The sequence below is a fragment of the Nilaparvata lugens genome, chromosome 2 (assembly GCF_014356525.2).
Source record: "Nilaparvata lugens isolate BPH chromosome 2, ASM1435652v1, whole genome shotgun sequence".
Taxonomy (NCBI): domain Eukaryota; kingdom Metazoa; phylum Arthropoda; class Insecta; order Hemiptera; family Delphacidae; genus Nilaparvata; species Nilaparvata lugens.
Window position 1 is genome coordinate 10,063,723 of NC_052505.1, and position 16,847 is coordinate 10,080,569.

General features: G+C 33.5%; 1 protein-coding gene across 3 annotated transcripts in view; it reads left to right on the forward strand.

Moving 5' to 3' along the window:
- Positions 1 to 16,847, forward strand: part of LOC111052700 (moesin/ezrin/radixin homolog 1) — a 64,687-nt gene that overhangs the window by 18,269 nt on the left and 29,571 nt on the right. The window contains exon 1 of one of the 3 annotated variants that reach the window (XM_022339450.2): positions 11,876 to 12,023. The exons of the other annotated variants lie outside the window; for them this stretch is intronic. Within the exon in view, the coding sequence (XP_022195142.1) occupies positions 12,006 to 12,023 (18 nt within the window). The 5' untranslated portion in view covers positions 11,876 to 12,005. Of the gene's footprint in view, positions 1 to 11,875; positions 12,024 to 16,847 lie in introns of those variants that run through there. 3 annotated transcript variants of the gene reach the window in all.

The window sequence follows — 16,847 nt, forward strand, 5'->3', positions numbered from 1 at the left end:
CTACATTCTCTTCAGTTTTTTTGGAAAATTATTGTAACAACAAAAGGTGCTGCTACTTTTGCAAGTAGTATTATTAGTACATTAGGTTATAATATCGAGGACCGAGCTTCGCTCTGGAGTACAAAAGCGTATAAAATTTATTGAGAAAGAAGAAATTATAATAACATTCATGCAGAAATGTTCTATCTAATCACAGTAAATTGAGATTAATTCCCAGAGGAATGCAAAAATTTCCCTCACAAAGGCCGGTTAAATTTTGGTCCTGATTAACTTCACGTGAACCAAATCAGAGAAGACCATTTCAAAAAGATGGATCTACTGGAATTAATCAGGATTGAAAGTAACACGGCTTTTTTGCAACCGGCACTAAGTACCTGATTGAATGATTGCAAAAGTTTAACAAAGTTAAATTTTAATCCTGATTAATTTCAAGTGAACCAAATTATAGAAGATCATTTCAAAAATATGGTTCTTTAGTACTGGTGTTAATCAGAATTAAAAATAACCCGGCTTTTCTGCAACCGGCACCTGATTGAATGATTACAAAAGTTCAACAGCTGAGTCATAATTTTGACACAGTCCCACACACATGAACTCGCTCGCTCACTCACTTCCATCACCAACAGACGCCGAAATAATTATTATCAGCTGTTTTTCCAAGGATGAATAATAATTATCCTTTTTATGTCCTTCAGCGAGTTTTCCCAGGGATGAGACCTAGTGTAATCGAATCTTTATATTATAAACCTACTATGTTCTGAATTTCGTTAGAATCGTTAGAGCCGTTTTCGAGATTCGGTGAAATACAAACATATAAACATCTAAACATATAAAAAGAAGTTGCTCGTTTAATAATATAGGATTAGAGTTCAGTTCAATGATGAAACGCAGACGCCCCTCTTTACATCTCCAAATTCGATTTATAACACTTTCAACGACTGTTGAAACTGCTTAAAATTTACTTTCTATAATCATTAACCAGATATTTGAAATTTAATAATCTTTTTAAATTGGTTTTCCTAAAATTTTAATGACAGTTGACATTAGGCTACATTTGACAAGTTTTTATGGGGTAACCCCATAAATTTATTTATTTATTCCAAAAAACATAGAAACCCTAATATTCTCTAATCGAAACCGATCGTGTCATCAAATAAAATGAAAAGGTACCAGTGATTCTGGTACCGTGTAATAAAACAGTGTAATAAAACAATTACATAAAAATGCTTAGTGGCCCTATAACAATGCATTCGATTAATATTTGACATTAATTATCCAGCCTTCTTATAGCAATCTATAATATAATAAAGAAGAGAAATGACTTATACACGTAGGATATAGGAAATTCACGAATGACGCATCATCAGGTCTGAACTACTGGACTGATTAACTTGAATTTTTGTATTTAGATTCTTAATTTGCTGAGGATGGTTATAGGCCATCTTTAAATTGTTCAATATTTTAGTAGGACAAGTTTTCAGTTTGGCAAGGTTTCAATTAGTCCCTTGCGGAGCACGGGTTACCTGTTAGTCTCTAATAAAAAAAATAGTTTTTGAAGATGACTGTATGTACAGACTCATGTAATCTAGTTTCCAATTGCTATTTGTGTAGGCTTCGTATGATGGGAGGGTTTTTTTGTTAGAAGTATGACATAAATCAGCTTATACTTGTATGATCTGCCAGCTTTTACGTGGTATACTAGTTTTGAAACGTTACTTTTTTGATTTGTTGTTGCTGATTGCATAAATTCCATCTGCAGTGACGGGCTGTTGCGTCATTCTTCGATAGTTGCTTTTGTAATGCAGAAATTCCATTCAGAGTTCTCATTATGCTGGTGTTCTCTTTTATTTTTTAGTCATGATACCTGATTCACTGTTTGTGATGAGGCGTAACACATATTTAGCTCATTGAACCTGATATCATCCTCATTATCATCGTCATCACTTGCCAAGTTTTCGTCTCTTTAATTAGTGTTGTAAAAGCAATTATTTTCTCAATCCTACTTACACGTATTTAAATATAGAATGTTCATAATTTTTAAAATAAACTTCCAGGTGCATTCGGCAATATATAGGGTACCTATTGGCATTTTATTGTTGAAGAAGCAATAATTTTCTCAATACTAACTTACACGTATTTAATTATAGAATGTTCACATTTTAAAAATTAACTACCAGGTGCATTCGTATATAGAATATTAGTATCTTATTGATCTTCATATACACATTTGTCTTCAAAAAACACTCAACTCTTCATAGAAGTATCATAACCAAATTTGTTACAGAGAATAAAGTTTTAAGAAGTATTCCTATGATTTATATTCCCTTTGTACTAACCTTTATGGAATACCGTTGTAAAAATTGTTAAATATATTAGTTGAAAGATTGTGTTTAATTTTGCATGAATGAGAGTTCCGGTCGAGAGATACTTGAGTCATTGTCTTCTAGACTGATGTTGATACTGAAATCAATCAAAAGCAGTTGATACAATCGCATCGATCTACTATCAATATCCTGCTGTTGTATAGAACATTGGTGTCAATAAATCATATCCACTATCAAATAACCTTTACGGTTTAGGAGGTATCGTTATACTGAATGGGAACACTTGTTTCACGTTGCTCGGCTTTTTCAACGATGCTACTAAGTGGATGTTATCAGTTATGCAAACGAATTCCACTTTTCAATTAGAGATTATTAGACTATCCTTTTATATTTGTGTCAGCATGTTAAAACTTAGCAATCATCACCTAAACTTTACCTAAATTTTTAACCTCTCACCTTAACTTTATAATATTGATTTATATCAGTTAAGCAAAAGAATTCCACTTTTGAATTAAAGATTATTATCCTTTTTATATTCATGTATATCCTTTTTATATTCAACACTGAAAATTTGGTATGTGGGTTAATTATAGATATTAAAAAATAATACTAAACAATACTTAATATTAGATATGATTATGATGATTCTAATTAATCGCAAACTACTTTAATCTTCAGAGTTCAATCAATATATGAATGTTTAGAGAATCCCTCGATATACTGTAATTAGAACTATGAATTTCTATACATTTTTCAGTAAACGTTTACTAAATTGTATTTTTTCTTTAGGGCCACTTTAAAGTTTTTAAAGGGTACATAGATTTCTATTTTCTATTTATGCTTACTAAATTATATGTTAACTGGCATCTATTCATTCGCGAGGTGATGATATTATATTGATTCATTAATAATTCTTATTATACGAAAATTCTAATAAAATGCTGTAAATCACCCCGACGACTTCTGCTACTGAAAATATTGACAACAGATTGGTTCATTAAATTGTTTGATTTTATTTGATTTGTCTTGATGAGTAGATGATTAATAACATAAGTTATTAAATCACTTGCAATGAAACTGCCTTTATTTCATTGATTTTTTTTGTCGATTATCGTGAATGTTTCATCGAATGTTCACAGTTCCATCGAAATTCGTTCATCAATAATGTTCAGATTAAGGCCGCCGAAAACCAGACTGATCACCTCCACTTGAATAGTGAGTTTGAAATATAGGTTAGAGTCGACGTTTTAATATTGTACACGATGCTAAATTGCTAGTTGATGTGTATTTGTGTGTGTGTGCGTGTGCTATCACAATGTAGAGGCTATTGCAACGTGTAGAACTGCTGACGTAACTACACGCGGCAGTTTTATTTACATTCCGGTTATAGAAATCAGGTAATGAACGACGGATACACAACCTTCGGAGGATGTGGATGTGGATGTGAACGTGGAAGGTGAACAGGAATTGACTGCTATGTTGCCGCTTCTTGGATGGATGGGACAGCACTGAGAACTACTATCACTTCAAGCGATGCATCGCACTTGTCCATAATTATTTGTATTCTAGAGAAAGCAGCATTTCAAGTACAGTTGGATGTTTTGGTTTGGGATTCAATTCTGTAACCCTTGGTGGGATTTTCCTAATACTTGAAATAATTACTTGGGATTACAGAAATGCTGTATTAAATAATATTTAATATTTAAGTATTTAATAATAAATACTTGGGATTACAAAAGTTGATTAGTTGAGTTTGAGTTGAATGTTTTAGTTAGGGATTCAATTCTGTAATCGTTGGTAGGATTTCCCTGAAACTTGAAATTACCTAGGATTACAGAAGTTGATCAGCTGAGTTCGAGTTAGGTCGAAATTTATTATTACTTTCCTTGCCCTATTACCATAGGTAAGGAAAGTAATGCTTTCCGAAAAAATTAAGGTACCCCAATTTATAAATTTCTATACGTTTCAAGGTCCCCTGAGTTCAAAAAAGTGGTTTTTGGGTATTGATCTGTTTGTGTGTGTGTGTGTGTGTGTGTGTTAGACATGCACACGAACAATTTCGATCTAATGCAATTCAAGATGGCGGATGAAATGGCGAAAATGTTGTCAAAAACAGGTTTTTTTTGCGATTTTCTCGAAAACGGCTCCACCGATTTTGATCAAATTTATACTCAAAATAGTCATTGATAAGCTCTATAAGCTACCACAAGTCCCATATCTGTAAAAATTTCAGGAGCTCCGCCCTATCTATGCAAAGTTTGATTTTAGATTCTCAATAAGCTACCACAAGTCCCATATCTGTAAAAATTTCAGGAGCTCCGCCCTATCTATGCAAAGTTTGATTTTAGATTCTCAATTACCAGGCTTCAGATACAATTCAAACAAAAAAATTTAGTGGAAAAGATTGAGCATGAATGTTAATAATACTCTACAATAAATGGTAAGTAACATTTTCACCTAAAATTGAAAATAAGCTCGAAATTCGAGAAAATGTGATTATCCAATTGCAAACTATTGGCAACTTCGATTCTATTAAATCATTCACTATGAAGAGATAGCAGAGTGTCTCCAGTGTTATTGTCCTGTCACCAGCTGGATCAGATCTTTGAATAGTAGACTTGAGATGCGCGTGAACACTAGCGTCAGCCGTCAGGTGATCAATGTTCATAACGGCAAGGGAAGTTGTGTGAGTACGCCACACCAGATTTTTTTTGAGTTAGGTTTATTGTACATTCGAGGTTGATTATTTTGAGTTCGAACTTGACTTATTTAAAGGTAAAAGTTGAGTTCAAATTACATTTTTCAGTAATTTTGAATACGTATATGAGAATTAAAATTACTTATGAAATTACAATTTTCTGTAATTTGAAGTCCTCAGAATTAGGTCAGTGCTAGAAATTTGCCATGAAAATGTAGCTGAGTTCAGGTTTCATCAAGATTGGCCTATCTATTCGATGCATTTCAAAGAGCTCTCCACTGTCATGCAACTCTAGATGCCAGACTAGACCCACCTCGAGATCTTGATTAATCAAAAACAATTGAAGGAAAATGTTGGAAATTATTAAGCATAGGTATTTTTGGAATTGTACTGTAATAGCTCTCCATCTCTAGAGTTGCAACATTTGACCCACCTCTAGATTATTTAAGAACAATAGAAAAAAGTTCAGTATTGAATACATTTTTGAATTTTAATGTTGTAAGAATTTGGCCATAAGATTTATTTGAAGATGAAAGATGAAGATTTGACCCACCTTTAGATTATTTAAAAATAATAGAAAAAAGTTTAGTATTGAAGACATTTTTTAATTTTAATGTTGTAAGAATTTGGCCATAAGATTTATTTGAAGATGAAATATTATAATATGAAGTTTGAAGATTTGGCAGCATCTAAGTTGTGATGAGAAAACTCCCAAATCGAGATCTGATCCTGTTATTTGTACTACAAACTACAGTATCGAATTCCTTAGGGTGGAAGTATTGTGGAGCGGCGAAGGGTGAATCTTATTGAGAGTGTTGTGTCATAGGTAGAAGAATACTAATAATAGTAATATACTAGGAATACTAATAGTGTAATAATAGGAATAATTGAATATTTTCGAACTAGTAATAGAATAGAACTAGAATAGTTCAATAGAATAATAGTTGATCTCTGGTTGCATTAAATCCAATGGTGGCGCACTCTGGTGACGAACATTGGATCACGATGTGCGCCACCATCTATTACATGCATTACATTCAACACTCACAAGCTTGAAGCTACCTTCGTCGCTCCACTATTCTTCAACCCTTATATAGGGTGGTTCCAGAAATAATAGATGATTGAATGTTTCCAATATTCAGTTTCTTTGTACGATATCATCACATTTCTGTGATGTTAACAGTTAGCTTTAAGCTTTGATGAATTCCATCTTGCTGCAATCAGAGAGTTTAGTATGTAGAATTAGATTTAGTAGTAGAATTAGTAGTAAAATTGATTGAATGTTTCCAATATTCAGTTTCTTTGTACGATATCATCACATTTCTGTGATGTTAGCAGTTAGCTTTAAGCTTTGATGAATTCCATCTTGCTGCAATCACAGAGTTTAGTATGTAGAATTAGATTTAGTAGTAGAATTAGAGTGTGGAATTCTACACTCTATACTTTTATACTCGATATACAGTATTATATACAGTATTTTATACTTGAGGATTCTATACTCTCTGGCTGCAATCCGTTGTAGTCTCAAAAGAATATTGGTTTGGGGATATATGGAAACAAGCAAGCTACCTTGAAAAATGAGAAGCAGCCTAGACAAGTTGGCTGGTATTTCATTGATTGTCGTTTGGAAAGTGATTGATCGGCGAGTTGCAGTGCGGATGGAGAGAAAGTGAAAGCCTCTCTACTTGAGACAGGTGTGGTCGTCGGTTGCTGTACTCAGATTCACTTTAACTGTCAGCATCCCAAATAAAACAACATTCTCAATGCTGTTTATCCATTCAACTCTGTTGATCTTTTCATCGACTCCCATTTAATCAATGCTGACAGTTGGTTGGTGTACTGAGATTCACTTCAAACTGGCATTACTCCCAATGAATTAGACCAATGCTTCTCGACCAATTTGTGCTGACAGTTTGAAGTGATAGTTGGCACTGGTGACAGGTCACACCACTCTCTGCAGACGTTCTGAGTTATTAAAACTGTCGCCTCTCATTTGATCTGATGATTAGCTTCAATAGCAGCGAGGTGATCGCTGAATTAGATTATGCTTCGCCTTTTATGACTCAATCCTCTGTGTTTTCACTTCATTGCACATCTACAGTGTGTATTTTAATAATAATAGTCAAAATTAATACATGTTACAATTCATAGTTGATATAGTATAAAATCATTCTATTAATTCCTTAGAAATAATTCAATAATGGAGATCAAATGAGTATAATTAAAAAATATACTTACAAAAAGTCGAGATCGTTCCTTCCTATTACTCTACCTGGAGTGATCCGTGGTCTAGTGGATAGAGTGCTTGCGTAGCAGCACAGAGATCCCGGGTTCAATCCCTCTCATAACCAAAAGTTTTTTAACCAGATCACTCCCGTGTTATCGGATGGGCACGTTAAACTGTCGGTCCCGGCTGAAGTATGACAGTCGTAAGGCCCATTGACGGCTTAAATTATATATTCAGGCGGTGGGACCTTCCCGCAAGGGACTCCCCACCAACAAAAGCCATACGAATTTACTATTACTCTACCATCTTATCATCTATTTTTTGATATTGTTCTATGATATTAGTGATAAGTGATGTTCGTGTGAAACTCTTTGTATGGGGCGTAGCCCTTATGACAAATTAATATTTATGTGCTATTCTTATCATCTATTTTCACCATCTTCATCATCAATTTTTACTCAACTATCTTACATTCTTTAGAGGTGTATTTAGTTGATTACAGCTCCTTAGATTCATGCTCCCTCCAGTAGTCTTAAGAAGGGCGTCATAGTCATCGTTGAAAACCAGTCACTAGTCTAAAATTTTTCCAGTAGAGAGGAATGATAACAAAAACTTTATTCATTTAAATGATATAATTATGACATTGAAGGAAAAAATAGGCTGAGCCTGCACTATTTCTCTCCAAAAATTTTGATAAAAAGTTAATGTTGTCCAAAGAGTTATATAATAATATAATATAATATAATATATATAATAATTATATATAATATAATAAAATAATAATCTCATTCTAATTGAACTCCTACCTTTGGTTTTTCAAGCTATTGTTGTGAAATTTCTTAATGATCTCTTCATAGATCTGTGAGTCTGCTTGGTGACATTTGCTACGATAAATACGACATTTGAAATATGTTTAATTTTAGTGATGGATGGATTTATGAAACATCCATGTCAGTAATTTTATAAAACCACTGATTGATAGTCAGTGATGATCACTGATGTGATTATAATAACATAATTTGAAACATTGTGACACCGGACACCCCATTTTCTAGTGACCAGAGTTGTTAGCTCTAGAAGAGAAAACTTATATTATAATAAAATTGTTTCATTTTATGGATCTAGCCAACTACGATGGCTTATACATTGATTCTAGTCTCTGAAACCACTTGAAATAACATTGGCTTATAATAACATTATTCCAGTCCCTGAAACCTTTTGAAAGTAGAGTACTTCAGGTAGAAACCAAAGTCCAGTCATAGTCTTACTCTTGTTGTTTTTTTTTTGTTTTTTTTCTCAGGGTATTGCTCAATTTTCTGAACTTGTATATTCAGGTATCCAATGATGTGCTGTATACATACATATAGATATTTTTCTTGGTTCATGCATAAGATCGCGTCATTATGTTTATACTGATTGTGCCTTTGCGAGGGTGGATGGGAGAACACACTGTCTGTGTGTGTGCCAAAATGAAAAAGTGTCTGCGGCCTTGTCGACCTGCCGTTGAGTCGGGGGTCTGGCGGTTAATGTTGTCTTTTTATCTGTTTCCCGCCTATTTCAGCGAGATCGCATCGTGCTATAAACTTCCCCACGCAGAACGAAAGTGTTCCCAGACAATAATGCATTTGGAACGAGAAGAAACCACTGCCAGTTGAAGCATACGTTGCCAAACTTCTTTCATTGTTATAGAAAAACTTTGTGGTTTCTCAAAGTCCTCCATAAAATTATTAGTTTTAAGAAGAGTTGATTTTCTTTTCTTGCTTCTTGCAAAATGAATGTTTCTAAAACCTCAAAGTTGAAACTTGAAAACTCGAAAAATAAACATGTCATCTGCAAACCTTTAATTAGCATATCAATGAAAATTATTGTATCGTGCAGACAACATAAGAGTAGAGAATAAAAGTCAACTCTACCTTTAAATATTTTAGTAGTCTTGATACTTGTATCAAATGTAACGACAAAATTTAGGTGAATGATAATTTAATGATAACTTGGCAAAGGATTTTAATTTTATGGATTTAGTGTTTGATCGGGATGCAGCAATATTAAAAAGCTCATGCTTGTCATCAAAACTAATATTCTCATGTTTTTCAGTCACCTAAAAAATGTTCATGTTACAGCTGTATAATAACTACAAAACCTGTAAAAATAATGTTTTAATTCTTGGGACAGCTCTTATTATTCTCAGTTGAACCTGTTTTAATTAAAAAAAATTACAACTCTGTCAAAAAGTGTATGCTATATTTTATGTGTGAATGTTTTGCTCAATTCCACTTGAATGATGATATTTCTGTTCTTTTCTTACAGGTAAGTAACTGAGAACCCCCAGCCACAACAGCAGTGTAATGGGTATGATTAGTGTCTGATTTTTTTTCGATTTGATAATAATTATCAAAGTGAAGATAATAATTATCAATATTATTGAAGTGCAGTTCCAAACTTTTTAGGTACTTTCAATATAGAATCAATGCAGCTTTTTCTATCGTATAGACACAATATTTGTATTTTCCATCTCTTATCTTTTCTAAAAATTCAATCACATTGTATTAATAATACACCATAGATTAATGGTATATTATACATATTAATAGAATATGGTGCTAGTACACCATATATTAAATCACAATTTATTTTTAACACACATTTTTCTAAGTAGCCTATTTCACACGACATACAGTCAAATAAATTGACTGCGTCTCGTGTGAAATACATAGAAAAAAGTGTGTTGATACATCGCAGCTCAGAATGGATCAAGAAACCATCACCTTAAATGTATTTTTCATGAGTTAATTTATCAACAACTAAAATTAATTCAATTCAGCAACTTTGAATCACAATGTATTCAATATCATTCCTGTTAAATTCAAGTAGGTAGTGAAGCAGCAAATACAGTATTATCTACAAATAGTACGGTATTGATCAGGACATGTGAATTAAGTTGAATTATTTTGTTTTTTTAGTTTTATATAAGAAACTTTGAAAATGGAAAACTCGGCGACTATCAGCTTATTATTCTCATCAAGGATGAAGAAATTATTATCATTGTCAGCTTTATTAAACTATCTACTTCAGAGTCACCTTGAAGTTAATCAACAGAAATTATTTGTCATAATGCTACCGGTTTTCCTAATAGACTAGTAAAATTGGTCATATGACTATTAAACTGTGAAAACTAACTACACCTATTGTCTTTTCTCTCAGCCATCTTCTATTTCAATTAATTCAAGAGCATATGACTATTGCATTACAGTTGTCGTGCTTTATCTGCGTCCATTACACTTTTGTGCATTCGACTCTTCTTTTATCACTTGAAAATTCTGAAATGTATCACTTGTAATTGCCATATAATCAAATTCGATGTCTTTTCGTGAATAAAGTACAATTTTGTCTCCTGCTACAATCTAAAATTAGTAAACAATTAAAAGTATTGTACTGTAATGTAGTACTATAATATATTAGAAGGGCAATGAACTACCGGGTAGACTCCTCTGCAATAACATGTTTACTTCTGTATCTTTATTTTTTCTCCCGTTCATTCTAATGATATTCTTTTCTGTAGAATCACATCTTCAGGGGGTTCAGTTGCGAAGGAATTGAACTAACCACGGGAGTAACTTTATGGACTATATTAATTGAATATTAATAACTAAATAATTTCCCCAAGTCCATTCGCATTAATTCACTAGTTTACGTTGTATTCATTATACAAAATGTGGTGGAAAGAAAAGTAAAAAATCTTCGGACACTAAACACTTCATAACTGTTTATCTTCTAGACTTGAACAAATTTTGTTTTCAGTGCTGTCTGCTCATCCCTTTTTACAGTAAGGTCCCAGTCATAAGAGGCGTTTTTTTCAGTCGGCACGACATGTCTGGAAGTTCATCTGAAGATCATCTGATTGGGTTGGCGTATCGAGTGCGCCAACCTGTCCAGCCAATCGGAGAGCTGCCTGTCCTGTCGTTACGACTAGGAAAACGCCTCGTGTGGCTTGGCCCTAATTCTACGACAGAGCAAGGTTCAGTCGTCGAAAATAAAATCTAAAGTTGATGCTGTACGTTATAAGGGGAGCTGTAGTCTTTCGACTAAATCGATCAGTAAGAAAACGTACCGGCACACAGGTGTCATCCTATAAATAATAATATGTTATGGGTCTCACCACATTGATAGATGAATAGGGAATCAAGGGAATTTTTTGAGCTAATAGTGTTGAGATTAATCGAAACTATTCTCATCACGAACATCTTAATAATAACCAGCATCATTGAGAGCTGTCATTTAAAACGAGAGACACATTCTATCGTTTTAATTTCATTGAGTGAAGTGAGTTCCGGTGTTCCGCTCCTTTGAATTTTGAATGAAAGATGTAGAAGGAGAAGAGGAGAAGGAGTCATGGGAAGAAGGTTCTTTGTGATGTGTGTCTTCCGTTTGCTGCCGGTCTGGCTCCCCCCCCCCCCCGCATCCCCTGACTGCCCCTTCACCAGCCCAACCGTTTTGTGACAGCGCTTGCCATTGGCTTGCCTGGTTGCAACGAATGTTGCCATTGGTCGTCGGGTTCCCTCCAGTCGACTCAACTTCAAGGTGACCGGTCTACTCGTGATGATCGTCTTCTCGGGTCTCACAGCTCGGAGCTCGCTCAGTTCAGTTTGTTCAGTTGGAGTAGCCGCGTTTGGATGCATTTTTGTTTGATTGTGTGGTTCTGTGCTGTTGATTACTGAAGTTTCACTTTCTTTGGGACTGTTTCTCCTAGACATTCACCATGGTGTCGGGAAAATCGGTATGGATTTTGTTTTTCTTTTAATTTTCCCGTCTTGATTCAAACACTTTCAAACTGACCGTTATTAACGACTTTTCAAAGTGTTCAATTGTGTTGTAATTTTCAAACTTAATTCGAACACTCATATCAAATTGAGTATTATCAGTAGCTGCTGAAAGTGAAGAAAAAACAAATGTCGATTATTTTATGGAGTTGTTGTTAGTTGATATGCGTAGTGTTTTGGATAATTTCTCTGGTTTGAGTTCTCTAACAATTCAATTGGTTTGTACTTATGTACTTGATCTTCCCCTCAGTTTCTCAACAAACCGTTTTATTTGTAATTCATCCTCCAAATGAGGTTTATTAGTAGTTCCTTTAACACACTTTTTGATTGAAGAAGTAACTTTATTGTTTTTTATTTCTAAGTTGAGGTTAGGATTCTATTCTAGAATCCAACGGTTCTGAATTCACATTAAAAGGTTGATATTTTATTATCGAATGGTTTTATATTGGGAAATTACTTTACTTGCAACTTGAACGACAGCTTTTTCCTTAGCACAACCTTAGCAGAACGACAACACAACCTTATCTCGGAATTTTTAGTAAATGTGTTATTCAGTTCTTGATTTATTGATTCAATAATACATAATAATTTATTCATAAAATAATAGGGGGAGAACGAACAGGCACAGTCCAAAACTGCTCCCCAGTCACACAGTCACACATACCGTTTTCATTCTTTAATTTTAGCCAATATTTTGTCTTGGCCATAAATTCGATTATCTCGCTGCAGCTCATGTTGCTTGAGAAATAGGGTACTTGATCAAATTTGTTGTCAATATTCCTATACTCAAATATCATTATACTATTCAAGACAAGTAATAGTGTCCAATTCGAAATCTAATATGCTCTGTGACTAGTTGAGATGAAAAATTTAGTTGAAATACAGTGTCTTGCACCAAAGGGATTTTACACTTTTATTTCATCAGTCACTTTATTACCAATATATTTCACAAAATTTGTTCAATATGGATTTCGTTTGAGCCATGAAATATTAAAAACTATATTTTGTCCCAAGACAGGTGTAATTGAATGACACACAGTTGAGATGCACTTCCTTGAATATTTGAGTGTAATCTTCATTATGTAGAATTTGGATTTTACGTAACTCCACACATCACTGTCAATTAGGTTCAAGTCTGATGATTGCAGGGCTGATTTCATTCGTTATATTCATGCTTTGACATGAACGGAAGCTATATTTAACAAATTTTGTAAATAAAATGAAATTTTAGAATCTGTAGAGACTCTTTAGATATCCCAGGTCTTTCTTCTGATGGATTACAATTGCTATTAAGCAGCGACATCTCAATTCTTTGGATTAATGTTGTGGCGGTTCTTCTTTCTATAAAACTACTTCAGAAGATTGATGTGCTGGTAGATTCCGTTCATGGCAAATAGTTCCCTTGTAAATCATGGGTTATTAATTTGTAATTAAGAATGTTTGGTTGTAAACGTTTAGAAATGTGATGGAAAGTGGGACAGAATGCTGTCATGGATATTTAATTTTGCTACAGGTGAATTTTCTCAACTGAGCTAGGCCTACTAGTCAGGCAGTTATGTCAACTTCTAATGCGAGTTTCGAAACAAGTTCAGTTGAACAGGAACTAGTCACGATATTTGGATATGGAATCGGCGTGTTTCCGCTCAGCTGGTGAAGTGAAACTTGTGATTTCCACCTATTGGCTGCAGTTACGCCGCCGAATCTGCTTAATATTCATACAGGGCAAATGCGAATAATAATTTATGCACTGACAGTTCGACTCTGTACAAATTGATGAGAGGCCAAGTTTTACTTTTTAACCTATTGTGCGTTTTTCTCACAGTTGATTCTAGTCCAGGTTCTCTACTTGGCTTTGATTTATAATTATTTCTTAGTTGAAGGCTCTGAATTATTTGAAGTAATTGTCGGACCTCTTGTGACCTTCAGTTGGGCTTTCTGTATTCAATTAGTTAGTGACCTTGTTTCTCAGGACAAATTGCATTATCAAGCTTATTATCATACACATACGTGTACTGTAATTGCAAAGTATCATCGAATTTTTTCATGTTCATCTTCAAACTTGTTTAGAAATCTATTTTCCTGAATGGAATACATCATTTCTTAGTTGTGACATAATCAATCAATTGAAATTCTTCAATGGTAATATTACTGTTCAGGATAAACCAACTTGCACAAAAGGCATAAGAATGCATTCGATTAGGAGTGGTTGGAAGAGGACATCCTAGTATTTGGTTTGTACCAAGTAGGATAAAACCGATCCATTTCTATACATCAACAGGCTTGCATAAACTGGGAACAAAATGTATCCAGTTTAGCATATTGTGCACATTATCAAAAACTTAATGACATTCTTGTAATAAATTTCTCACCAAAACTCTAAAATTGTCACCATGAAAATGTCAGTTGAAGTTGTGAATTCATAAATAAAAACCATAACCTAACCCTTCGTTGATTGTTTAATTGTGCTCGTAAAAATGTACTTCTCTTATCAGCTTGAATCTTGAATATAAATTGAGTCCATCTTATTATTGCTCTCTTTTGACAGCTTAGCAATATAAATTAGTTTGACACATCAAATTAATTATAATTAGCATGAATTACTCCTATGATAAACGTGATGATGATTCATTGTAGTTTCAAATAATGAGCTAATTTATTGTAACTGATTTGACCTTCAACAAAAAATATGAATTGCAGCTTTTCAATTTACTTGAATCACTATTTTATATTGAGTGTACACCAAATGTAAAGAAGTTATAAATGTAAAGCAATGAGATCTTGCATTTATTGAAATGCTAATGGGTAGGCTGTAAGTTCTGATAATTTTTAAATATGATTCATTTCAAGTGCTTTTAAAGCACCAGAAATTTTTGTTTCTGATTGAACTTGTTGGCGGTCTCTTAATGATCAACAAGTCTCGTATCTTTCAGGTGTAGCTTCAAATTGTCTTGGCGTCAGCGGCTTATGTTCGACCTACATTTATACTTTATCTGATAGGTAACTCTAATAACATTTTGAGAGCATCGCCACTGACGAAATTTAAGTTTTTGTTTTTCTATTATCGAAATGTGTTTTCGAATACTGTATAATCAATTCAAATAATAATCTTATAATGCAAGCTTATTTGCTTTTGTTATTGATATATATAATTATTAATAAATACACTTCACTCACATGGGCTATGTACTTGTTAACAAAATAATATAAAAAATTTGAAGTACTCTTTTATTTTGTATTTTTTTCAAGTTTTTAAAAAATAAAGGGTACTTCAAGATTTTTATATTGTATCTATTAATTATTATTTATATATTGCTTAACATATTTGCTCAACATTGCTCAACTATCAATACCATAATAAATTTGACTTTATTTCTGCATAGAAATGTACAGTACAAGTGAAAAATGAACAGTAACAGCAATATTAAAAAAATAGCTAATAGTTGAAAATAAGCTAAATATAAGCTTCCATTATTATTGGGTACAGTTTCATGCACCAATTCATGAAACTGTACCCAATAATAATTGTCATCCAATAATTTTATCCAAATTTTGTGCCAATATTTAGCCAAAGATCACAATGTTGATTTGTCAAAACCCACTTAGTAGGCGAACGTAGGAAGCTCCACCCCCTTCCCAAGTTATTTCCTGTTTGCAAACATCTTTGAAAGTGAAATTTTCTACTGATTGCGTTTCCAAGTACAGTTATCATTTCCTGTATGACATCATGCATATTATGTACTTTTATTTCTTTACTCACTCAAAAACATAAAAATGCCATTTGTTCATTTCTTAACGGCATTACTCATTGCCCTATATTATTGTTTGTACTTAAAATCCATAGAGATTCTGATGTGCGCTATCAACTGTTTTTCTCTCTTCCATTGATGATAAACGTCAGTTTCTTATAATACTCCATGATTTTCTCAGTTCACTATTAAAAATGATCAATCGTCACTGAGTCATTGTCGTTGAGAGAAAGTGGGAAGCAGCTGCACTGTGGGTGGGGTGGGAAGGCAGGGGGGCAGGAGTTCTCCCCGTTTGGGTGACAGGGGGCAGGGAGGGGTTCAGGAGCTCGTCCTTGATGCGGCCTTGTCCCACGTCTACGCCTCGTGGAGAAAGCACCCACTATAATGGGTGCAGTGCAACATGCTCATCATACCAATGTGCAACCATTGTCCTATTTATTAAACGTAGCACTTTGCTCGCTAATTGGCTGAATAGTACAAATTCCAGTCTCAGTAAAGAAGTTGGTTAGAATTGATGAATTTACAGTTTATTTAAAAAAATCCGCCAAGATATCATGGTGGTATAAACTATATTGGTGCTATTTCAATGTACAACTCTACTCTTACCTGTAGTATTTAGTTACTTTTATTGTTTAAAAGGCTCAATGAATTGCCTTGCAAAGTGCGTCATGATAGATTATATCCACTAAGCTGAAGGTTTATTATCCATTCTTCTGCACGTTTTTCTGTAGACTATTTCCTAATTCAACGATTCCTATACTTAATTTAGAATCTCCAGGTTGAAATTAAAAACAAAGTTAACAAGAAATATATTATATTCACGCTGTTTAAAATTTGATCGATGCAATACTATTTTTGTAGTTTTAAGGTTTTCAGACATGGCAGGCTTTGTCAAAATATCTGGATTTTAATATTAAAAATTTAATAACTGCTCCAATCTATTGACAGAATTTTTATATGAGTTGAAAGATTGAAAGCATTGTAATTAATAATTTGTTAATAGTGATGAATTTATTTGAGTAAATGGTATTAAAA